The 18031-nt window shown below is 42.0% G+C and overlaps 1 protein-coding gene across 10 annotated transcripts in view; it reads right to left on the minus strand.

The window, feature by feature from the left end:
• Nucleotides 1-18031, minus strand: part of ZBTB24 (zinc finger and BTB domain containing 24) — a 55253-nt gene that overhangs the window by 15873 nt on the left and 21349 nt on the right. The window contains exons 7-12 of one of the 10 annotated variants that reach the window (XM_073337007.1): nucleotides 17725-17851; nucleotides 10027-10122; nucleotides 4699-4887; nucleotides 2619-2681; nucleotides 2347-2494; nucleotides 833-889 (exon numbers count right to left, since the gene is read on the minus strand). In XM_073337007.1, coding sequence (XP_073193108.1) covers nucleotides 833-889; nucleotides 2347-2494; nucleotides 2619-2681; nucleotides 4699-4887; nucleotides 10027-10122; nucleotides 17725-17851 — 680 coding nt within the window. Of the gene's footprint in view, nucleotides 1-832; nucleotides 890-2346; nucleotides 2495-2618; nucleotides 2682-4698; nucleotides 4914-10026; nucleotides 10123-11651; nucleotides 13817-14035; nucleotides 17256-17724; nucleotides 17852-18031 lie in introns of those variants that run through there. The other 9 variants (XM_073337019.1, XM_073337012.1, XM_073337008.1 and 6 more) reach the window with 9 other exon arrangements.

Here is an 18031-nt window from a genome sequence, read left to right on the forward strand (position 1 = left end):
TCCTTGGATTAGCTGCTACCACCACCAAACAAATACTGGTTACCAAGGAAGAGCTGTTTGGAAACGTCTTTCCCCCCAAATACTTCCCAAAACCTTGCACCCCACTTCCTGGACAAGGTTTGGTAAAAAGCCTCACCAATTTGCCTAGGTGACTACAGACCCAGACCCTTGGATCTTAAGAACAATGAACAATCCTCCCAACACTTGCACCCCCCCCTTTCCTGGGAAATGTTGGATAAAAAGCCTCACCAATTTGCATAGGTGACCACAGACCCAAACCCTTGGATCTGAGAACAATGAAAAAGCATTCAGTTTTCTTACAAGACGACTTTTAATAGAAATAGGAGCAAATAGAAGTAAAGAAATCCCCTCTGTAAAATCAGGATAGTAGATACCTTACAGGGTAATTAGATTCAAAACATAGAGAATCCCTCTAGGCAAAAACTTAAGTTACAAAAAAGATAGACAGAAATAGTTATTCTATTCAGCACAATTCTTTTCTCAGCCATTTAAAGAAATCATAATCTAACACGTACCTAGCTAGATTACTTACTAAAAGTTCTAAGACTCCATTCCTGGTCTATCCCCGGCAAAGGCAGCATAAAGACAGACCCACAGACCCTTTGTTTCTCTCCCTCCTCCCAGCTTTTGAAAGTATCTTGTCTCCTCATTGGTCATTTTGGTCAGGTGCCAGCGAGGTTACCTTTAGCTTCTTAACCCTTTACAGGTGAGAGGAGTTTTCCCCTGGCCAGGAGGGATTTCAAAGGGGAAATCCTTTTACCCTTCCCTTTATATTTATGACACATGGTAAGATAAGGAAATTTAAATATACCTTCAAAAGTGGGTCCATAAATTGATTCACCACCGTCTCCTCTTCCAGCTGTTATGTCTGTATGTGATTAGACAAAAGTGACAGAATACAAATGTTCACCACTGGCATTAATTGGCACTTTCATTGGGCATTTCAACAGAGGTCAAGGACATGGGTCCTGATCCTGCAATTGATAATATGCAGGTGGACTGCTGCACCTGTATGGAACCTTGTTTGAATGCAACTGTCTCCACACAAGTGCAACAGTCTGCCTGCATGCTATCAACTGCAGGATTGGGGCCTTAGTGGAATTGCAGAATGAATTAATCTCTCGCTCCAAGAGGTGGTCTCCAGAAATAAGCAATCCATATATACTGTACAGTAAGAAACATATATATATATAAAAATAAATACCTTCTTGCTGCTGTGCTAATACAAGTACCTGCGTACCTAGTTTCCAGTGTTTAGTAAAATACTTCAAGAGTGTTGCTGGACTGAGGTACTAGTCTTAAGAAACAGATTTCAGTATATGAAAATGTGCCACAGTGAATACGCCCTGTATCCATAAATAATTACCTGTGCTTAGAATAAGGGATGATGAAAATAAGGATCTGATAATATAGCAAGTCAGGGCCAGCAAGCCTTCAGTAAACTCCCAGCCATTACACAAAGCTGACAAGTATAGGAAACATATAAAAACACAATTGAAAAGAGTTTGAAAAACAAAAAACAAACAGTTGTTAGTTTATTTAAACTCTTGTATGTGTCACTCAGGTAAAAGGAAATCCTCCTCAGAAGTAAGCCAATTATTTTAAGTTGCTCTTCTGGACCTCATATGTATCTCTATTAAATGAGTTACTTGGGGAAAGCAAAAAGGATGTCTTGGAAATCTGATCTTAAAACAGTATTAACTAAACAATGTTTGGAGGAGGAAGGAAACACAGGGAAGAGATGCAGGGAGGTGAGAGAAGAGAAACAGAGGAAGAACTGAAAGAAATCTCTTCAAACACACCTATGCTTATTTTTACTGCAATGCTGTTTTCTTGGATTACTCATCATTTACTAAGCTATTCTCCTAGATTCACAATGACACTTTTCATGCACAACCCCGATGTTCAAATATACTCCATGTCACCAAAACCTCTGGATATCTATGACTGGTTAAATACTTATGTAAAGTAACATCTATACAAAACACATAGGATGTTTCTTATGGATTTTCTCAGTGTTTAAATGTTTCCAGCTAATTTCTTGCTAAGAGCCTTGTGAAAAACTTTTGGCTAATTAAACAAATAATAATAATATGGACTCTTGATTTCTTATCCATGGTTTGCCTATAATTAGGGAACAAGATCACCAAGAGAGAAGACACTGCTTTTTGTTGTATATACACCTCAGTTAAAACCTTGTCCATCACAAGTTGTTTAATCTCTAAATTCAGCTTTATTTTGTTGGACAAAATCTAATTTTCATGCTGATTATTCCATCCAAAATCAGAATTACACCAGATTTACAGAAGATGTTTTTAAACCCACCTCCTCCTTGTATCCAGCCATTTTTTACTAATCGATGAAAAACTGACTCTTTATAAGTAAGCTCCAGACCACTGCGAGAGGTCCCTGCTTCTCCTGTACACAAAGAGCGAAAATTCTCACAGGTTTTGGGGCACATATCAGAATAGAGCTGCAAAATGGAGGGAAGTAAGTTTGTAAATAACTTCAAAAGGAAAGATCCTGCAGCCCTTTCTCATGAGAATAAGAGCTGCAAGACAGGGCCTTATGTTTGCTCTTTTTTTTCTATATCTTACCTCAAATAACAAGGTGCCTGTGGGCTGCTCCTGAATAGCTATATCCAAGTACACAAACACATGCTGTTTAAATCAGGAAAAAAATCCAGTTTTAAAAAAAAGTGTCAAAATCTTTTAAGTGTTCACTATTCTGATGTAAGACAGTTTAGCTGCTCAGTAAAATGGTCTCAGGTTTCTTTTTATAATGAACATCTAAAATGGACCCATAATTAGGTATCAAAACAGCTTTTAGAAATAATAAAGTATTAGCTATATAATCTAGTATTTTGTTGAAACAAAAATATTCAGTAAGTTTCAGGTCATTCTTGGACAAAAAAAGACCATTATGTTGCACTAGGAGACATCAGGCTGGGCCCATTTCATCACTGGTGTAAGCAGGTGCAGGTTCACTGACACCTATGTAAGATCACAACCAATTAATCCATAAAAAGAAAAGGAGTACTTGTGGCACCTTAGAGACTAACAAATTTATTTGAGCATAAGCTTTCGTGAGCTACAGTTCACTTCTAGCTGTGGCTCACGAAAGCTTATGCTCAAATAAATTTGTTAGTCTCTAAGGTGCCACAAGTACTTCTTTTCTTTTTTTGAATACAGACTAATACGGCTGCTACTCTGAAATTAATCCATAATAACACTGACTACTATACCAAATGGAATTATTTTGCTGGATGGCTGATCACTGGTCAGATATAAGGAGGTAAATAATTAAATTCCAGTCAGCAAGAAGCAAACTTAATAATTCAGCATTTTTTAGGATAAACTGATCTCTGATAGGAAAATTTTTTTAAAAAATTGTATGACAACTGAATTAGATTTTCCAGAAACATTGACAAAAATTAACCCATTAATCAAACATCATAGTGTTTGCAAAAGCATTGAAAAGTTCAGCTGCTTATCTGAAACTTATCTGGACATCCTGGATGAAACCATGGCCCCACTGAAGTCAGTTTTTGCCACTGACTTTGATGGAGCCAGGATTTCACCCCTTGAGGGTATGTCTACATAGCAGCTGGAAGCAAGCCTCCCAGCTCAGGTAGACAGACTCACGCTAGTGGGGCTTGAATTAGTTCACTAAAAATAGCAGTATGGACACTCAGGCATCTCAGGTTGGAGTTTGGGCTGCCAAGCCTAGGGAGTTGTGTGGACTTGAGAGCCCAAGCGGCAGCCTGAGCTGCAACATCCATATTGCTATTTTTAGCCCGCTAGCTAAAGCCCTGCTAGGATGAGTCTATCTACCCAGAGCGGGAGGCTTGCTCCCAGCTGCAGTGTAGACATATTCTGAGTCTACAAAACTGGTCTGGAAATCTCAAGAAAATAGGTTTACTCAAGATATTTGTAGCACTTTTGATTTTGGTCCTAGCTGAAATTTCACAAGAACATTCCTTTCTTTGGCATTTCAGCAGTTTTCATTCCAGTTCTGACCAGAAACAACTTAGCTCTATTCTGTCTATATTCCCTGGCTGCTGAGAGGTGACATTCTCTCCTTCCTCTTTGCTGCTAGTAGGAGGTGGCTTTCCACAATTTCCCTCCCCTCTTGGCTACTGGGAGAAACAAAATCTCCCATCTCCTTTCTCTATTCCCTGGGTATGGAGAGAACTCTTCTTTTCCTTAACTCTGGTGGGATTCCAGTGATTATTTCTCTTTGCTGTACCTTCCATGTGGTGGTGGGAGGGAGGAGAGGAACTAGGCACTACAGTGCAGTTGTCTCCTTTCATTTCTTGTTGGGTTTGCCATTTTGCCCAGTAAGCAAAAGGTAGGGCAGAGAGCACAGGCACGGAAGGCAGTCCTTTAGTATGACAGCAGCGTGAACTTCACTGTAAGTCTGTGGTCTTAGACACAGAGTGCAAATCAAGAAGTCAAAAACTGAGTGGCAACCATACTGCAGATTTATATGGATGGATCTAAGAAGTCATGTCTAGAAAGTATCAATGCCTCTTATCCTCTCCCCAAGACCCCACTACCCACCAAATCGCAAGCAAACAAGCAACCCATTGATAAATCACATCAAATAATTACAGTTACATAGCTTATAACTGGTAACAGACCCTACAATTTCCTTTTAGAAACCAGTGTAACTTGCCTTGCTATTTTGCATATGTTTGGTGTAAAAATCCTCAGTAATAGCTTGGTAAAGTGCCACAGGTTTAAAATCTTGGTAGTTCCACTTGTCATAAGCCCACTTGAGCAGTTCTTGTTCACTTCCCAGCAGTTGGCCATCAATAAAACACATCACGCTGGAGGGATACTCCCAGGTTTCACCTTTCAGTTCCTGAATTTAGAAGAAAAAACGAACATCTGCAGGAATTACACTTTGGATTTAGTACAGAAGCAGTCAGTAATACAGACTCAGACTCCATGCTGATGAATGTGATATAAATGCCGAGTTAGATGGATTTATTTTTTTCGTTTTACTTGTTAGGTATTTATGCTTTCCCTTCCCAAACTCCAGCCCTCCTAAGAACACCATCATGAAAAATAAAACATAGGAATCATTCAACTATATTTTGCAACTTCTCCTGAAATCAGGAATAAATGTCCGAAAGCTATAGAAGGCTTTCCAGAATCCTGTTATAACAGAACATGATCATAAAAACAAATTATTCTGGTTTCACATTTGGGTCAGCTTGGAGGTTTGCTTTGGCAAAACCCATTCACCAAACTAGGTGTAACCTCTATAGTTACCTATAATTAATCAAGGATTCCCCAAGGGAAGCAAGGGCTCTAAACCACATTTCAGCATGCTCATATGTAATTGTTGAGTCTTGAGGGCTGTAATTATACTGATTTTTTTAATGAGCTTCTCCCACCATTGCTTTAGCACTTATGCAGTTTCATCAGTGCAAGTAACGGTGAGAGTGCTGCACTTCAGGCTGGCTAAAATGCATGGTGATGGGGGTTGAGTGGAGTAGGTAAGGGTTGTAGTTTGCCGGGCTGGATGGTGAAGCTATAGGTGTTGGAGGCAGCTGGTGGCAATAAGAACCGGGGGGGGGGGGGGGGAGTGGGTTGGAGGTGACATGGGGGCACAAGGGAAAGAGTTTTGGGACAAGGGCTGCGGGGGGGGGGAGCAGGCATAGTAGTGCTCCGCCTGCATAGCTACAAGCTCCTGTATCGAGTCCGCTTGGTGCTCCATAATGCTTAGCAGCCGCTCTGTGCTTTGGTGCTGGTGATCTGCATTCTGCTGGCGGACCCTCCTTTCTCTCTCCCACCACTCCTGTGCTTTTTGATTTTCATTAAGGGACTGCTGCATTACTTCATGCAGCATGTCCTCTTTGCTTCTACGTGGTCTCTTCCTAATTCTTTGGCGTCTTTCGGCCGGTGATAACACGGATGGCTGAGATCTCAAGGTTGTATCTGTAAAGCCAAAATGCAACACTTAACAGAGGCAGCATTGTTCACACCAGACAAAGCAATAATTCACCCGTACTTAAAGACAAGCACAGTGTACACAATAGCAGAAACTGCCCATCCCAAAGCGAGCACACACAACCCACAGGAGCCCTAAAATGGTGAGTAAGCACAGGGGTAAGGAGGACTGATTGTTTCACAGCTGTTCTGTCCTCTGGGTTTCTGTGCCTTGGGGAGAGCTAACAGCTGCAGGGGGCCCCCATATTTAACACTGTCCCCACATTTTCCCCATGAGTTCATTCTGGAAGATATCTCACTGCTGAGGGTGAACTGGGAAGGAAGGGAGGGTCTTCTACTACAATGTAGCTTCCACCCTGGCCCATATGCAGCTTGCTGTGTGCAGCAATGGTCCCCCTGCCTCATGGCACAGTGGTGCATGTTAGCCTGACTGGGACAAGGAACACAGCAGCTCTCCCAAGGAACCTTAGGGGATTGGAACACATGACTTATGAGGAGAGGCTGAGGGCACTGGGATTGTTTAGTCTGCAGAAGAGAAGAATGAGGGGGGATTTGATAGCTGCTTTCAACTACCTGAAAGGGGGTTCCAAAGAGGATGGATCTAGACTGTTCTCAGTGGTAGCAGATGACAGAACGAGGAGTAATGGTCTCAAGTTGCAGTGGGGGAGGTTTAGGTTGGATATTAGGAAAAACGTTTTCACTAGGAGGGTGGTGAAACACTGGAATGCATTACCTAGGGAGGTGGTGGAATCTCCTTCCTTAGAAGTTTTTAAGGTCAGGCTTGACAAAGCCCTGGCTGGGATGATTTAGTTGGGGATTGGTCCTGCTTTGAGCAGGGGGTTGGACTAGATGACCTCCTGAGGTCCCTTCCAACCCTGATATTCTGCACAAGCACATTGCCCACTTCTGCATGAGACCTTTGAAGGGATCACTGAGGCCGATTACCGTGATGTGAGAGATCACAACAATGCCCTATTCTGCATCTAGGCATGCATGCTGCCCTAACCCTTCTCGCACCAAAAGCCCACACCGTATAACTTCCTTCCCAAAATAAAAGCCACTTACTGGGCACCTCCTCTGGTGTTTGTCCTTCCCCAAGCACTGGCCGCTGTGACTGGCTACCTTCCTCCTGGCTTGAGAACAGCTCTTGGCTGCATGCATCTAGGGATGACGGGGTGTCTCCCTCCTCCTCAGCACCCTTGCTCCTGGTTTCCTCCTCCTGCCTTGTTGAACTGGGCTCTGAAGTGTCCATGATGGTCCTCGGAGTGGAGGTGGGGTCGCCCCCAAGTATCGCGTCCAACTCTTTGTAGAAACAGCAGGTCACAGGGGCAGCACTGGAGCGGCTGTTTGCCTCACAGGCTTTGTGGTAGGCATTCTGCAGCTCCTTCACTTTAACCTTGCACTGCAGTGCGTCCCGGACATGGCCCCTTTCCATCATGTCCCTTGATATCTGCCCAAAGGTATCATAATTCCTATGGCTGGAGTGCAGCTGGGACTGGACAGCTTCCTCCCCGCAAACACTGATGAGGTCCAGCACCTCACCATTGCTCCATACTGGGGATCGCCTGGCGCGTGAAGGCATAGTCACCTGGAAAGATTCGCTGAGAGCACTCCACCCCTAGCTGAGCAAACAGGAAGGGGATTTTCAAAATTCCCAGATAATTTAAAGGGTGGGTCTGATGGTTGGTTACCTGAAGGCAGGTTAGTAGAGTTCAAAGTGATGACCAGAGTGGCTAGAACAGGCATTGTGGGACATTTCTGGAGGCCGATCTGAGCGCATTAACGGTGGCACCCAGCCGGGACGCAGGAAGCGTTATGCTTCTCATCAAGGTGGATTACCAGAAGCATTCCAGCCGTGGAGTCTGGGATTTCTACGTGCCTTGCCAGTGTGGACGCGTCGTGAGTTAGGGCGCCCAGGGCTGCTTTTTTGCACTCTAACTCGCAAGTGTAGCCATACCGTCATCAGCATAGACAGGGCCTAGGGTGGGCTTGTCTACTCAGTGAGTTAGCATGCAGCAAGCCAGGGTATGAATCTATAGCACACCAGCTTGCCATGCACTGACTTGACACAGGGACACTGCTACTATGCATTAAAAGTGCTGGTGGCAGCGTCCGCATGGCAAGTTTGTGCACAGGACATTCATGTCCCTGCTTGCCTTTCATTAACTCATCAAATGAGACAAAGGGCTTGCCTCCATGAACAGTGATGCCATATAGCAGCATATGCAACCCAAAAATCATAACACAAAAAATTAACAGCCAATTCTGCTCTTGGATATGTGTCTGCAATTTGTACTGATTTTAAGGACCCCAAGGCTGTTATACCACACACATCATTAACATATTTAAGACTCTAAATAGATTAGACTGGAACAGAGGTTGCCCCTATGTTCGTTGACCTTAGTTGCAATTTTGGCAACTGTAATGATTGAGCGATTTTTGGCCATTGGAACAAGCATCTATATGGTAGATATGTAAGGACCCTATTAGGCGAGTCAGATTTTTCATTTTTTTTTTTAGGATTTAACAAATTATTAATAAGAATAAAGATTATATTGATGAGGGCTCTCTTATCTTTCAGAATTAGCTTTATTATAGGAATTAACCCGGAGACTCGAGATACAGAGAAAAAATTGCCTAAATATCTAAGCACTCTCTTTTTAAACATGATTCATTAGATTGTGATAGTGAAATGTATTAGAGGGCAAAGACAAACCTAGCTGGTAAGGATGTAGGGTAAATTCAGTCCTGGTGAAAGCAGGCACAATTCAAGTGTCTTCACTATAATGCTACTCACTTACGCCAAGGCTGAATTTGGCCCCTAGCTTCCATATACAGCATATTAGCAACACTGTGGTAATAAGTGTTGCCTACAAGACCTCTGAAGTCTTAATTTCAATGAAAAGTCTTCAAAATACTGCTTATCTTTTGTAAAAATTCCAGTTCAAAGAGGGGCTAGATTGGTAATGGTAAACACAGTTCAGAATAGTGTGGGTCCTCTATATAGCAGGGAAGGAAAGCTAAGAACTGATGATCTCAAGAGGTCTGATATGTTTAATGCATATTTTGCTTCAATCTCCATTAAAAGGGTAAATGGTGACTAAAGACTAATATAATTAATATTAACAACAATGGGCAAGGAACAGAAGACAAAATAGGGAAAGAATAGGTTAAAGAATATTTAGAGAAGATAGGTTTATTCAAGTTGGCAGGGCCTGATGAAATTCAACCAAGGGTACTTAAGGAACTAGCTGAAGCAATCTTGGAATTTTAGCAATTATCTGATAACTCAGAGGACAGGTGAGATTCCAGAGGACTGGAGAAGGGCAAACAAAGTACCTCTCTTTAAAAAGGGGAACAGAAGAGCCAGGGCATTGTAGACCAGTCTGACTAATTTTGATATCTGGAAAGATACTGGAATCGTCTAAATTTACTTGATCCTGCCTCAACACAGGGGGCAGGACTAGATGACCTCTCGAGGTGCCATCCAGTTCTACATTTTTATAATTCTATGATATAGAGGACCCCCCACCCCCAATACAGTTGAATTCTTAGTGGCAGATTTAGCAGAAATGCCAAAAACTGAATGGATGCGCAAGGAGGCCTATTCTATTCAACCCTAGAAGTGGTCTCCTCAGACTAGGATCCAGGCACATTGGCAGGCCAATCTGGGGAAGTTTGCACTTGCTACTGCAACTGCTGTAAATACAGGACTTGGCTTTCAAATGCTTCGCAATGCTATATATACCTTCTGCAAGCATTACAAATACTGTATATTTAAAATAAAGTTTCCACAGAGAAAAGGACAGACCATTGCCCTCCTCCTTTGGACTAGTCCTACCTTAGTTTTCTTCCCAAATCAAACAAAATACCTGTTTATTTTATGTTTCTGCACCAACCAAATGGTATCCTGAACAGAACTTGGAGAAGGTATAGAACACCTTTATCTTTATCTACTGTATAGAAGATAGCTTTCGCTTGACAAATCAGAGCTAAATCGAGGTAATTCAAGCACAATTCACTTTGGGGGAAAAAAAAAAGGCACCTTTTTTTTCTCCTGTAAATATTCATGCCATGCAAATTCTAGCAGAGGAAGCACTGCAGGCTCTGCAATCTTGGTTGGAAAATTCAGCCTCAGAGCCTAGATTTTCAAAATAAAAGAAATATTTACTTACAGGCAGTTTACCTGAAAAATTCTCATTATATTTTGTATTCTCTTAACTAAACAGATTAGGATCCAGGCACTATGTTTTAGTTTATTTCATGGCAGTTTTTTCACACGTGTAACATAGCTCCCGACAGTTACATAAGACTACACAAACTGTTTTAAATTAGTATTTTAAACTTAAGAGGTTTTTTAGCATTTGCAAAAGCGGCTGCTTTCCAAACATTAACTAGTTATACTCACACTACCCCAATTAGGGAGGGAGGATAAGCAGATGGGGAAACTGCCACAGAGACATTATGTGTCTGAGCATCATCAGTTGCTCTCGACTTCATAGGGAGTTGCAAATGCTAAGCATCTTGCAAGATCATTCCCAAAGCCATAAGTGAATCAGGAGCACAGTGAGGATTAGAACTTGGGAGATCCTGAATTCTAGTTCTTGTTGCCTCTATCATTTTATGAACAGTACAGTAGAAGTTAGATATGGAACATTCCCATTAGGCCATTTAGGCTCATCTCCTGGAGTGCAGAATTTTTTCCACAAGTATATCTTCTAGACCTTTATTCAGGCTGGTTTGCAGTGTCTCAGTAATAATTTGTATTTCTATACTACCCTCCATCTAAGAATCTCAAAATGTATTACAAACATGAACAAATTAAAGGTCTAGATCCTGCAGTGCTTTACACAGATCATGGCCCTACAGCCAGGGTAGCTGGGCACTGGGGAATCATCCCAGTGTAGGAGGGTTCTACTCAGCCCCCACTCTCTGTTCCCGCATTAGCGTTTGTGGCCAGGGAAAAATGAACATGGACAGAGTGTACCTTTCCGCCACAGCTGTATCTGCAGCTGGTATATTTAGGCTGCTCTAAATAAAGATGAGGGACAAGCTCAGCAGCCAGCCTGTTTAGGATTAGAGTAACAAAAGGTCACATTTGCACATCTCATCCTAAACTGCACTGCGTGCTGCTCGGATATGACCAAGGACCTGGATCTAAATCTCCCAACACCCCAGTAAGGTAGGTATTTTTACTCTCATTTTACAGTAGGGGAAATTGAAGCACAAGAAAAGGTTAACTGACTTGCCTAGGGTTGCAGAGCAAGTCAGATGATGTTTCATTATATTTTAAATCCTGTGTGGCATCACAATATGCAATAAATACTTTAGAACAAACAATTGAAGGATCCCAAGTACCACATGCTTGACAACAAAAAACTGTATGACCAATAAGTAGTTCCCTTCACATTGGTATCATTATAAATGCATACATGAGATTAATTTATAAACTCTAAAAGAGAACCAAATGTGGAATTTTAAATCTTAATTTCATAAAAATATCTAGGACCACAGACAGTCTTCTAATTTGCTTTGTATTTGATTTTAACAATAATGCCGGCCACAATTTTTGCAATCTCCTGTCCCTAGAGCCCCTAGGAAGCAGAAACAGAAAGGAAGAATTTCAAACTGTGCTTTCTTCTGCTTCAACAATGGCCTGGGAGGAGTTACCTCTGCTGTACACTTCGCCACGTGGAACACAGGCTCTTTGAGAAACCCAACCACCGTCAACTGCTGCAATTGCAGGGGACCCATGGCACCCTCACCCGACCGCACACACAGTCTCCTGGTTTTTCCTCCTTTGGTTGCTGCTGCTCTGCTGGCTGTCCAGCCTCTCTCCAGGTCAGCTGGAGGAGGGAGTGTAAACAGAATTCTGCTCACCATAGCAACTCCAATCACAGGGCTAGTGCTCCGCAGCTTCAAGTTGTACTACAAGCCTTACAGATAGAAACTCCGCCTGCACATACATATACACATCCTAGTGCTGTGCAGGGAGGAGGGATTGTTTATGAGTGCACCACTTTCACTGGGCATTTTATTAACACAGTGCTAGATCTTTAACTGCATCCTACATTGGTCTCCTTGGGTGGAGTTTACAAATGTGCCAAAGTGACTGAGGTGCACAACACATAGCTAGGATAGTCCATCAGCAAATGAAATAAAAAAAATAGTACCACGATGGACACACACACACAAAAATGAAAAGGTAAATAAAGACAAATCAATAGAAATAGAATGTTTACTTTTTCTTCCCATGAGAGAGAGACACCTCCTACTAAAACCTTTACCCATAATTAAAACAGACCCACTTATGGACGTTAGGTGACTATATGGGTATGTGCACCCACCTTTTACTATTTGGACAGTTAAATTCAAATAATCTTTTAGAAGTCAAACAAGAAAATTTACCTGTCTTAAGTATTTATATCGCTTCTATTATCATGGTATCTAAGTGCTTCTATGAGGTGTGTTCATTTCACAATGGCCTGGAAAGGGTTAATGTGGCCTATCAAATTTCTTAGCCCCTTTGAACCACACCTGAGGGGAGTCAGGCTTGAGAGGCAAACACTGACTGAGGATTGAGCCCAGTGGCAGGAGCAGGCAGGGCTGGCATAAGACCAGCAAGCAAGGATAGGAGGCGGCTACAGAATGGAAGTATGCAGTCACTCTCTGGACTTAAGAGCAGGAAAAGGTGGAAAGCCAGGAAGGAAGCAGTCCTGGGAAGAAGGGTTTATGCAGAGGGGTGGTGGAGAAAGAAGCTTGATAGAGGTGGACTAGGAGGCAACCTAGGGAAAAAGCAATAGGGTAGAGCAAACCTTGGCTGTTGACTGAATGGTCCCTAGGCTGGAATGCAGTGGGCAGGCCTGAGTTCCCTTACCAGTCATTCAGGAAGTGGCATACCCTTGAATTGGGGGACTACTGAAAACTATAGCTGGACAGACAGTCCAGTAAGACTTTGATAGGAGTGTTGGAAGGATTCATTAGCTAATATTTATACTAGATTTTGAAACTGTAAAGTTCTGTTTGAGACCTTGTCTGCACTACATATGATTTGCCAGTATAGCAATATCAGCAGTGCCTCCTAGTGTAGATGCTGCATATGCCAACAGAATGCATAGTACATAGCCATGTGGTATAATAAAACCTCAGGCTGGCCAGATTGATAATTATAAACTGTACCTCCTGACAGAAGATTCAAAGTTAGAAAGAAGGAAGAGAATTCACAAATTGTAAGAGGACTGCCAAATAGTGAGTCCTCAATTTTCTCAGATCACTGTCAGGGACTAGGCACAGTGATTAAGCTGGTATCATGTGCTGATATTCTCCTAATTGCAATAATCAGGCTCATATGTCCATGCCGATAATGTTAGTTTCAAAGGCTGCCACAAGGTCTAGTTCACAGATTCAAATAAGGCTGGAATGGATCCTATGATCCTCTAGGAGTCTGACCTCCTGATAGCATAGGCTGTTGAACTTCGCTCAATTAATTCCAGTTGGAACTACAACATATCTTTCAGAAAAACATCCAATCTTGATTTAAAGACTTCCAGTGATGGAGAATCTGCCACAATCCTTGCTAAATTTTCCAACGGTAAATTATCCCCATTATTAAAAACTTGTGCCTCATTTCTGGTCTGAATTTGTCTAGCTCGGGTGGACAAACCATGGCCCATGTCTGGCCCACGTCTGGCCCACCAAGAGCTTTTAATCCAGCCGTTGAGCTCCATTCCCCTGCTCTGGGTTGGTGGCTTGCCCTGCTTCAGTGCGCCTGGAAGGCCCTGTGCCCTGCTCCCTGGCAGGCGCTGTGCTGGCGGAACGGGACAAGCCCCCAACCCAACTCCATGGCCGGAGCAGGACAATGGAGCTCAAGGGCCAGATTAAAAGTTTATCTGAATAGCTCTTCTTCAGAGTTAAACTGATTAACAACATTGTTTAATTATGTTTTACTTTGTGGCAATAACCAAAATATAATCAAACTATTTTAGCTTCAGTCAAATGGAGAAACACTGATGATTTGACAAAGCTAATTACAAATCATAAAGAAATCAGCAATAAATGTGAAAAAACAACCAAACTTTTACATAGTGCAGTACACCGAAAAGTTTTAGCTAACATAAAATGTGTGTTCAGACAGGAGCAAAATTGTGTGGTAAAATCAATAAACAGCTCAGTAATGTAATTTTTTAACAGTACATTGTTCAACAGAATTATTTTAATAGTGTTGATTTTGAAACAGACTTGTGTTGTCCCTGTTTGAACATGAATAATTTTGTGAGCATTTATGGCCCGCCATACAATTTCCATACCCAGATGTGGCCCTCAGGCCAAAAAGTTTGCCCACCCCAGTCTAGCTTCACCTTCTAGCCATTAGATCTTGTTATATCTTCATCTGTTAGACTGAAGATCCCTCTCATCAAATTTCTGTTCCCCATACTTGTATATTGTGAACAAAATACCCCTTAAACTTCTTCGTTAAGCTAAACAGATTGACATGCATCTTTTACTATAATGCATGTTCGCCAATCCTTTAGTCATTCTCATGGCTCTTCTCCAAATTCTTCTTGAATTGTGGGCATCAATGCTGGGGGGAATTCTGCACCAAAAAACCTAAAAATTCTGTATGCAATATTTTCAAATTCTGCAAAATTTTGCATATTTTGTCAAACACATCACATCACACCAGTTGCAATTATTTTTTGTCATTTATTTCAAAATACCCGTCAGCAAGTATGTCTAATAATAGAGACAACAAAGATTCAGAAAATGTTTTTTGACAAATAGATTCCTTACTAGGCATATTAATACAGAACTCTGAGTAATAATTCATTTAAACTTCAATACAGAACCATATTTCTCTCACCCCTCAGAAGCAGTGCAAAGGTTTTGTAGAGTCAGGGGTAATGGAGGAGCTGAGGGAGAGAAAAGTAATTGCTGGTAAGGAGTCTGGGTGTGAACTTGGAAGGTGGTTGGGTGGGAGTGGGAAAAGTATGGAACAGGTTTGTTTGGTTTTTTTGGGGGGGGGAGGGAGGGGAAGAGAAACAGGACTATTAGGGAGCTTCCCCCATGCAGTCCCTGGCTGACCCCTACCCTCTCCCATTCAGTCAGGCGCATCTGCCCCATCCCCATGTATCCCTGCACCCCAATTGTCCTTGTACCCCTGTCCACGTGTCCCTCCACCCTCACTCCCTCCATCCACGTGTCCTTCCACTCCCACCGCCCTGTTCCTGTGTCCCTGCAGCCCATGTGTCTCTCTGCCCCTACTCAGCCACTGCCGATTCCTTGTAGCTCCGCACCACCTCTGCCCATGTGACCCTGCATCTTCACTTCCATTCAGCTCCTGCCCCGGTCTGTCCTCCCCCAGTAGCCCTTATGAGCCTGTCTGACCCCTCAGCAGCCCCACGCTGTCTGTCTCCCCATAGCCCCTGTCTCCTGACCTGGCCCGACAAGTGTTGTGAAGAAGGCAGGCTCCTTCTCTTCCCTAGCTGGCTGGGAGCAGCTGCTGTGTTTAGTGCCACAGTGCCCACAGTGGGCAAAAGGCAGAACTGCAGAAGTTATTTTTTGCTGGGAGCTGGTGCTCTGTTCTAGCACCACAGCACCCTCTGGTGGGCAAAAGACAGAACTGCAGCAACATTCCAGCAGAAGCTTTTTTCTGTGCAAAAAGTTAAAAAAATGCTTGGCTCACTAATTATGCCCACACGCAGTGGCACCAAATTCCCCCAAGAGTAACTAGAGCTGGACACAATATTCCGGCAGCAGCTGCACCAATGCCAATACAGAGGTAAAATAACTCAACATTCCCTTGTTTGTACATCCAAAGATTGTATTATCCCTCCTGGCCCCAGCCTCGCATTCAGTTAATTATCCACCATGGCCCCCAAGTGCTTTTGAGAGACATTGCTTCCCAAGATAGTCCCCCATCCTGTTAGTAGGGCCCTACCTTCTTTGTTCCTAGATGTATACAATTACATTTAGCTGTATTAAAATGTATATTTGCTTGTGCCCAGTTTACCAATCCCAATCACTCCATATTAGTGATCTGTCCTCTTCATTATTTACCACTCCACCAATATCTGTCATTTGCAAACTTGCAGTAAATGTTTTTTTTCCCAGGTCATTGATGAAAATGTTAAATAGCATAGGGCCAAGAACCAAACTCTGTAGGATCTCACTAGAAACACACCTGCACAGTGACAGTTTCCCATTTACAATTATAGTGGGGCCTATCATTCAGCAAGTTTTTAATACATTTACTATGTGCCATGTTGATTTTATATCAGTCTAGTTTCTTAAACAAAACGTTGTGCAGTAGCAAGTCAAATGCCTTAAAGAAATCCAAGTAAATTACATTGACATTACCTTTAGCAAATTTGTAATCTCATACAAAAAGCTGGGTTGAGAAGATCTATATTCCACAAAACCACATTGATTGGTGTGCAGAAGGGCATACGTTAACTTGAAATGGTTTGTTATGAGATGTTGTTATAGGATAACTTAAGAGAAATTGTATTATGAGGTATGTTGTGGGATGAATACCAAAACAAATATGCCACTGGGTACATGGAGACACAGAGGCTTGGACACCTAGATGGAAGCTCCATCAAGACCTCTCATTTGGAACTCTGGGGTATCTGAAGTTGAAATATCCTCAGACTGACTTCTGAGGAGATGAACAGCATGATCAGAGAGGCAGTCATGGAATTAGGAAGGGAAGCACCGTTGGGCTTTTATAAGAAAACACTTTCCTCAGTGGAATAAGAAGAAGGGTGACTGAACCGAATTGTTTAATATGGTTAAATACAAGTTTAGTAGTTTTTCAAACCCAGAAGACAGAGAGTCAGTCAGTGCGTTCTGAAGAGATGCAAGACCTTTGAAATAAAGTTAAGAAAAGCTGTCAGGATCACCTGATATTTATAGGCAAGCATCCTGAGAGGAAGATTAGAGGGCATAAAAGGCTGTATGAGCAACTCAGACACTGGTGTTGAATAAGGTGTACCACGCCAAGAAAGGGCAGGTAGTGATAATTGGTATTGATTATATTATCTTTGTTATTAAGTTCCATATCACCATTCCATTATTTTGCCAAGGGTCAATGTTGGGTTGAGAGGACTATAATTACCTGCATCATCTCCCATTTACCCTTTTTAAATATTGGCACAGCTTTAGTTTTCTTCTAGGCCTCTAGAACTTCCCCAATGTTCCAAGTTTTGTTGAAAATCAGTATCAATGGTCCATGTTGATCATGAAGTTTGTTGCCTTGACTGAAGATCCTGGCAGCTGTGGAGAGGGATGCCTGAGTGGAAGATTATGGCCATTTTTCTCAGAAGTGGACCTACACCAAAAGTTGCACACTGAAGGTGTGATGTTAAACCAATGTGGTTAAAGTGGGTGGATATTTATATTGGATTTAAACCTAGATTACAGCAATTTAGTTTTGCACCTCTAAATTGTTACTTTTTATAAGTAAGCAAAAAGTTAATTTTTGGTTCCTGTCTTCAATTAGTTTTTCACTGCACGATGTTTAGTTTTAGTGTGACAACATGGCTTCCCATTATGTGGTGGAACGTAAGTTTTGTCTTCACGAGGAAAAAAAAAGCATCTTTAACATGTTAAACTTACTAAATCCTACTATATACAAGGTAGCTGTAGTTTTAACATGTTGAGGTTAGTAGGGTATGTCTAGGTTTTATCTTGCCCAGCTAACTGCCTTGTGTATACTAGGATTTTAACACATTTAAAAATATACCTTTTTTTCCTCTATAGGATGACTACACAGCCAAGATCCCTTCAGAGCGTGGTATGTTGAATTTAAGTGGCAAGACTGCTTTGTTTCTGAGATATACTGGAAGTTTTGTGGCAGCTTCAGGTAAATTCTAAAACAGAAGTAAAACAAAATGAGTCAAATATGAAAAACAATCCATATTCACCTAGACCAGTGGTTCCCAAACTTTTTTTTCCCCGTGGACCACTTGAAAATTGCTGAAGGTCTCAGCGGACCACTTAATGATCTTTCCAAATGTTGTTTGTACCATTAACTATTGTAAAGTACTTTA

This window comes from Lepidochelys kempii, chromosome 3, assembly GCF_965140265.1.
Source record: "Lepidochelys kempii isolate rLepKem1 chromosome 3, rLepKem1.hap2, whole genome shotgun sequence".
Taxonomy (NCBI): Eukaryota; Metazoa; Chordata; order Testudines; family Cheloniidae; genus Lepidochelys; species Lepidochelys kempii.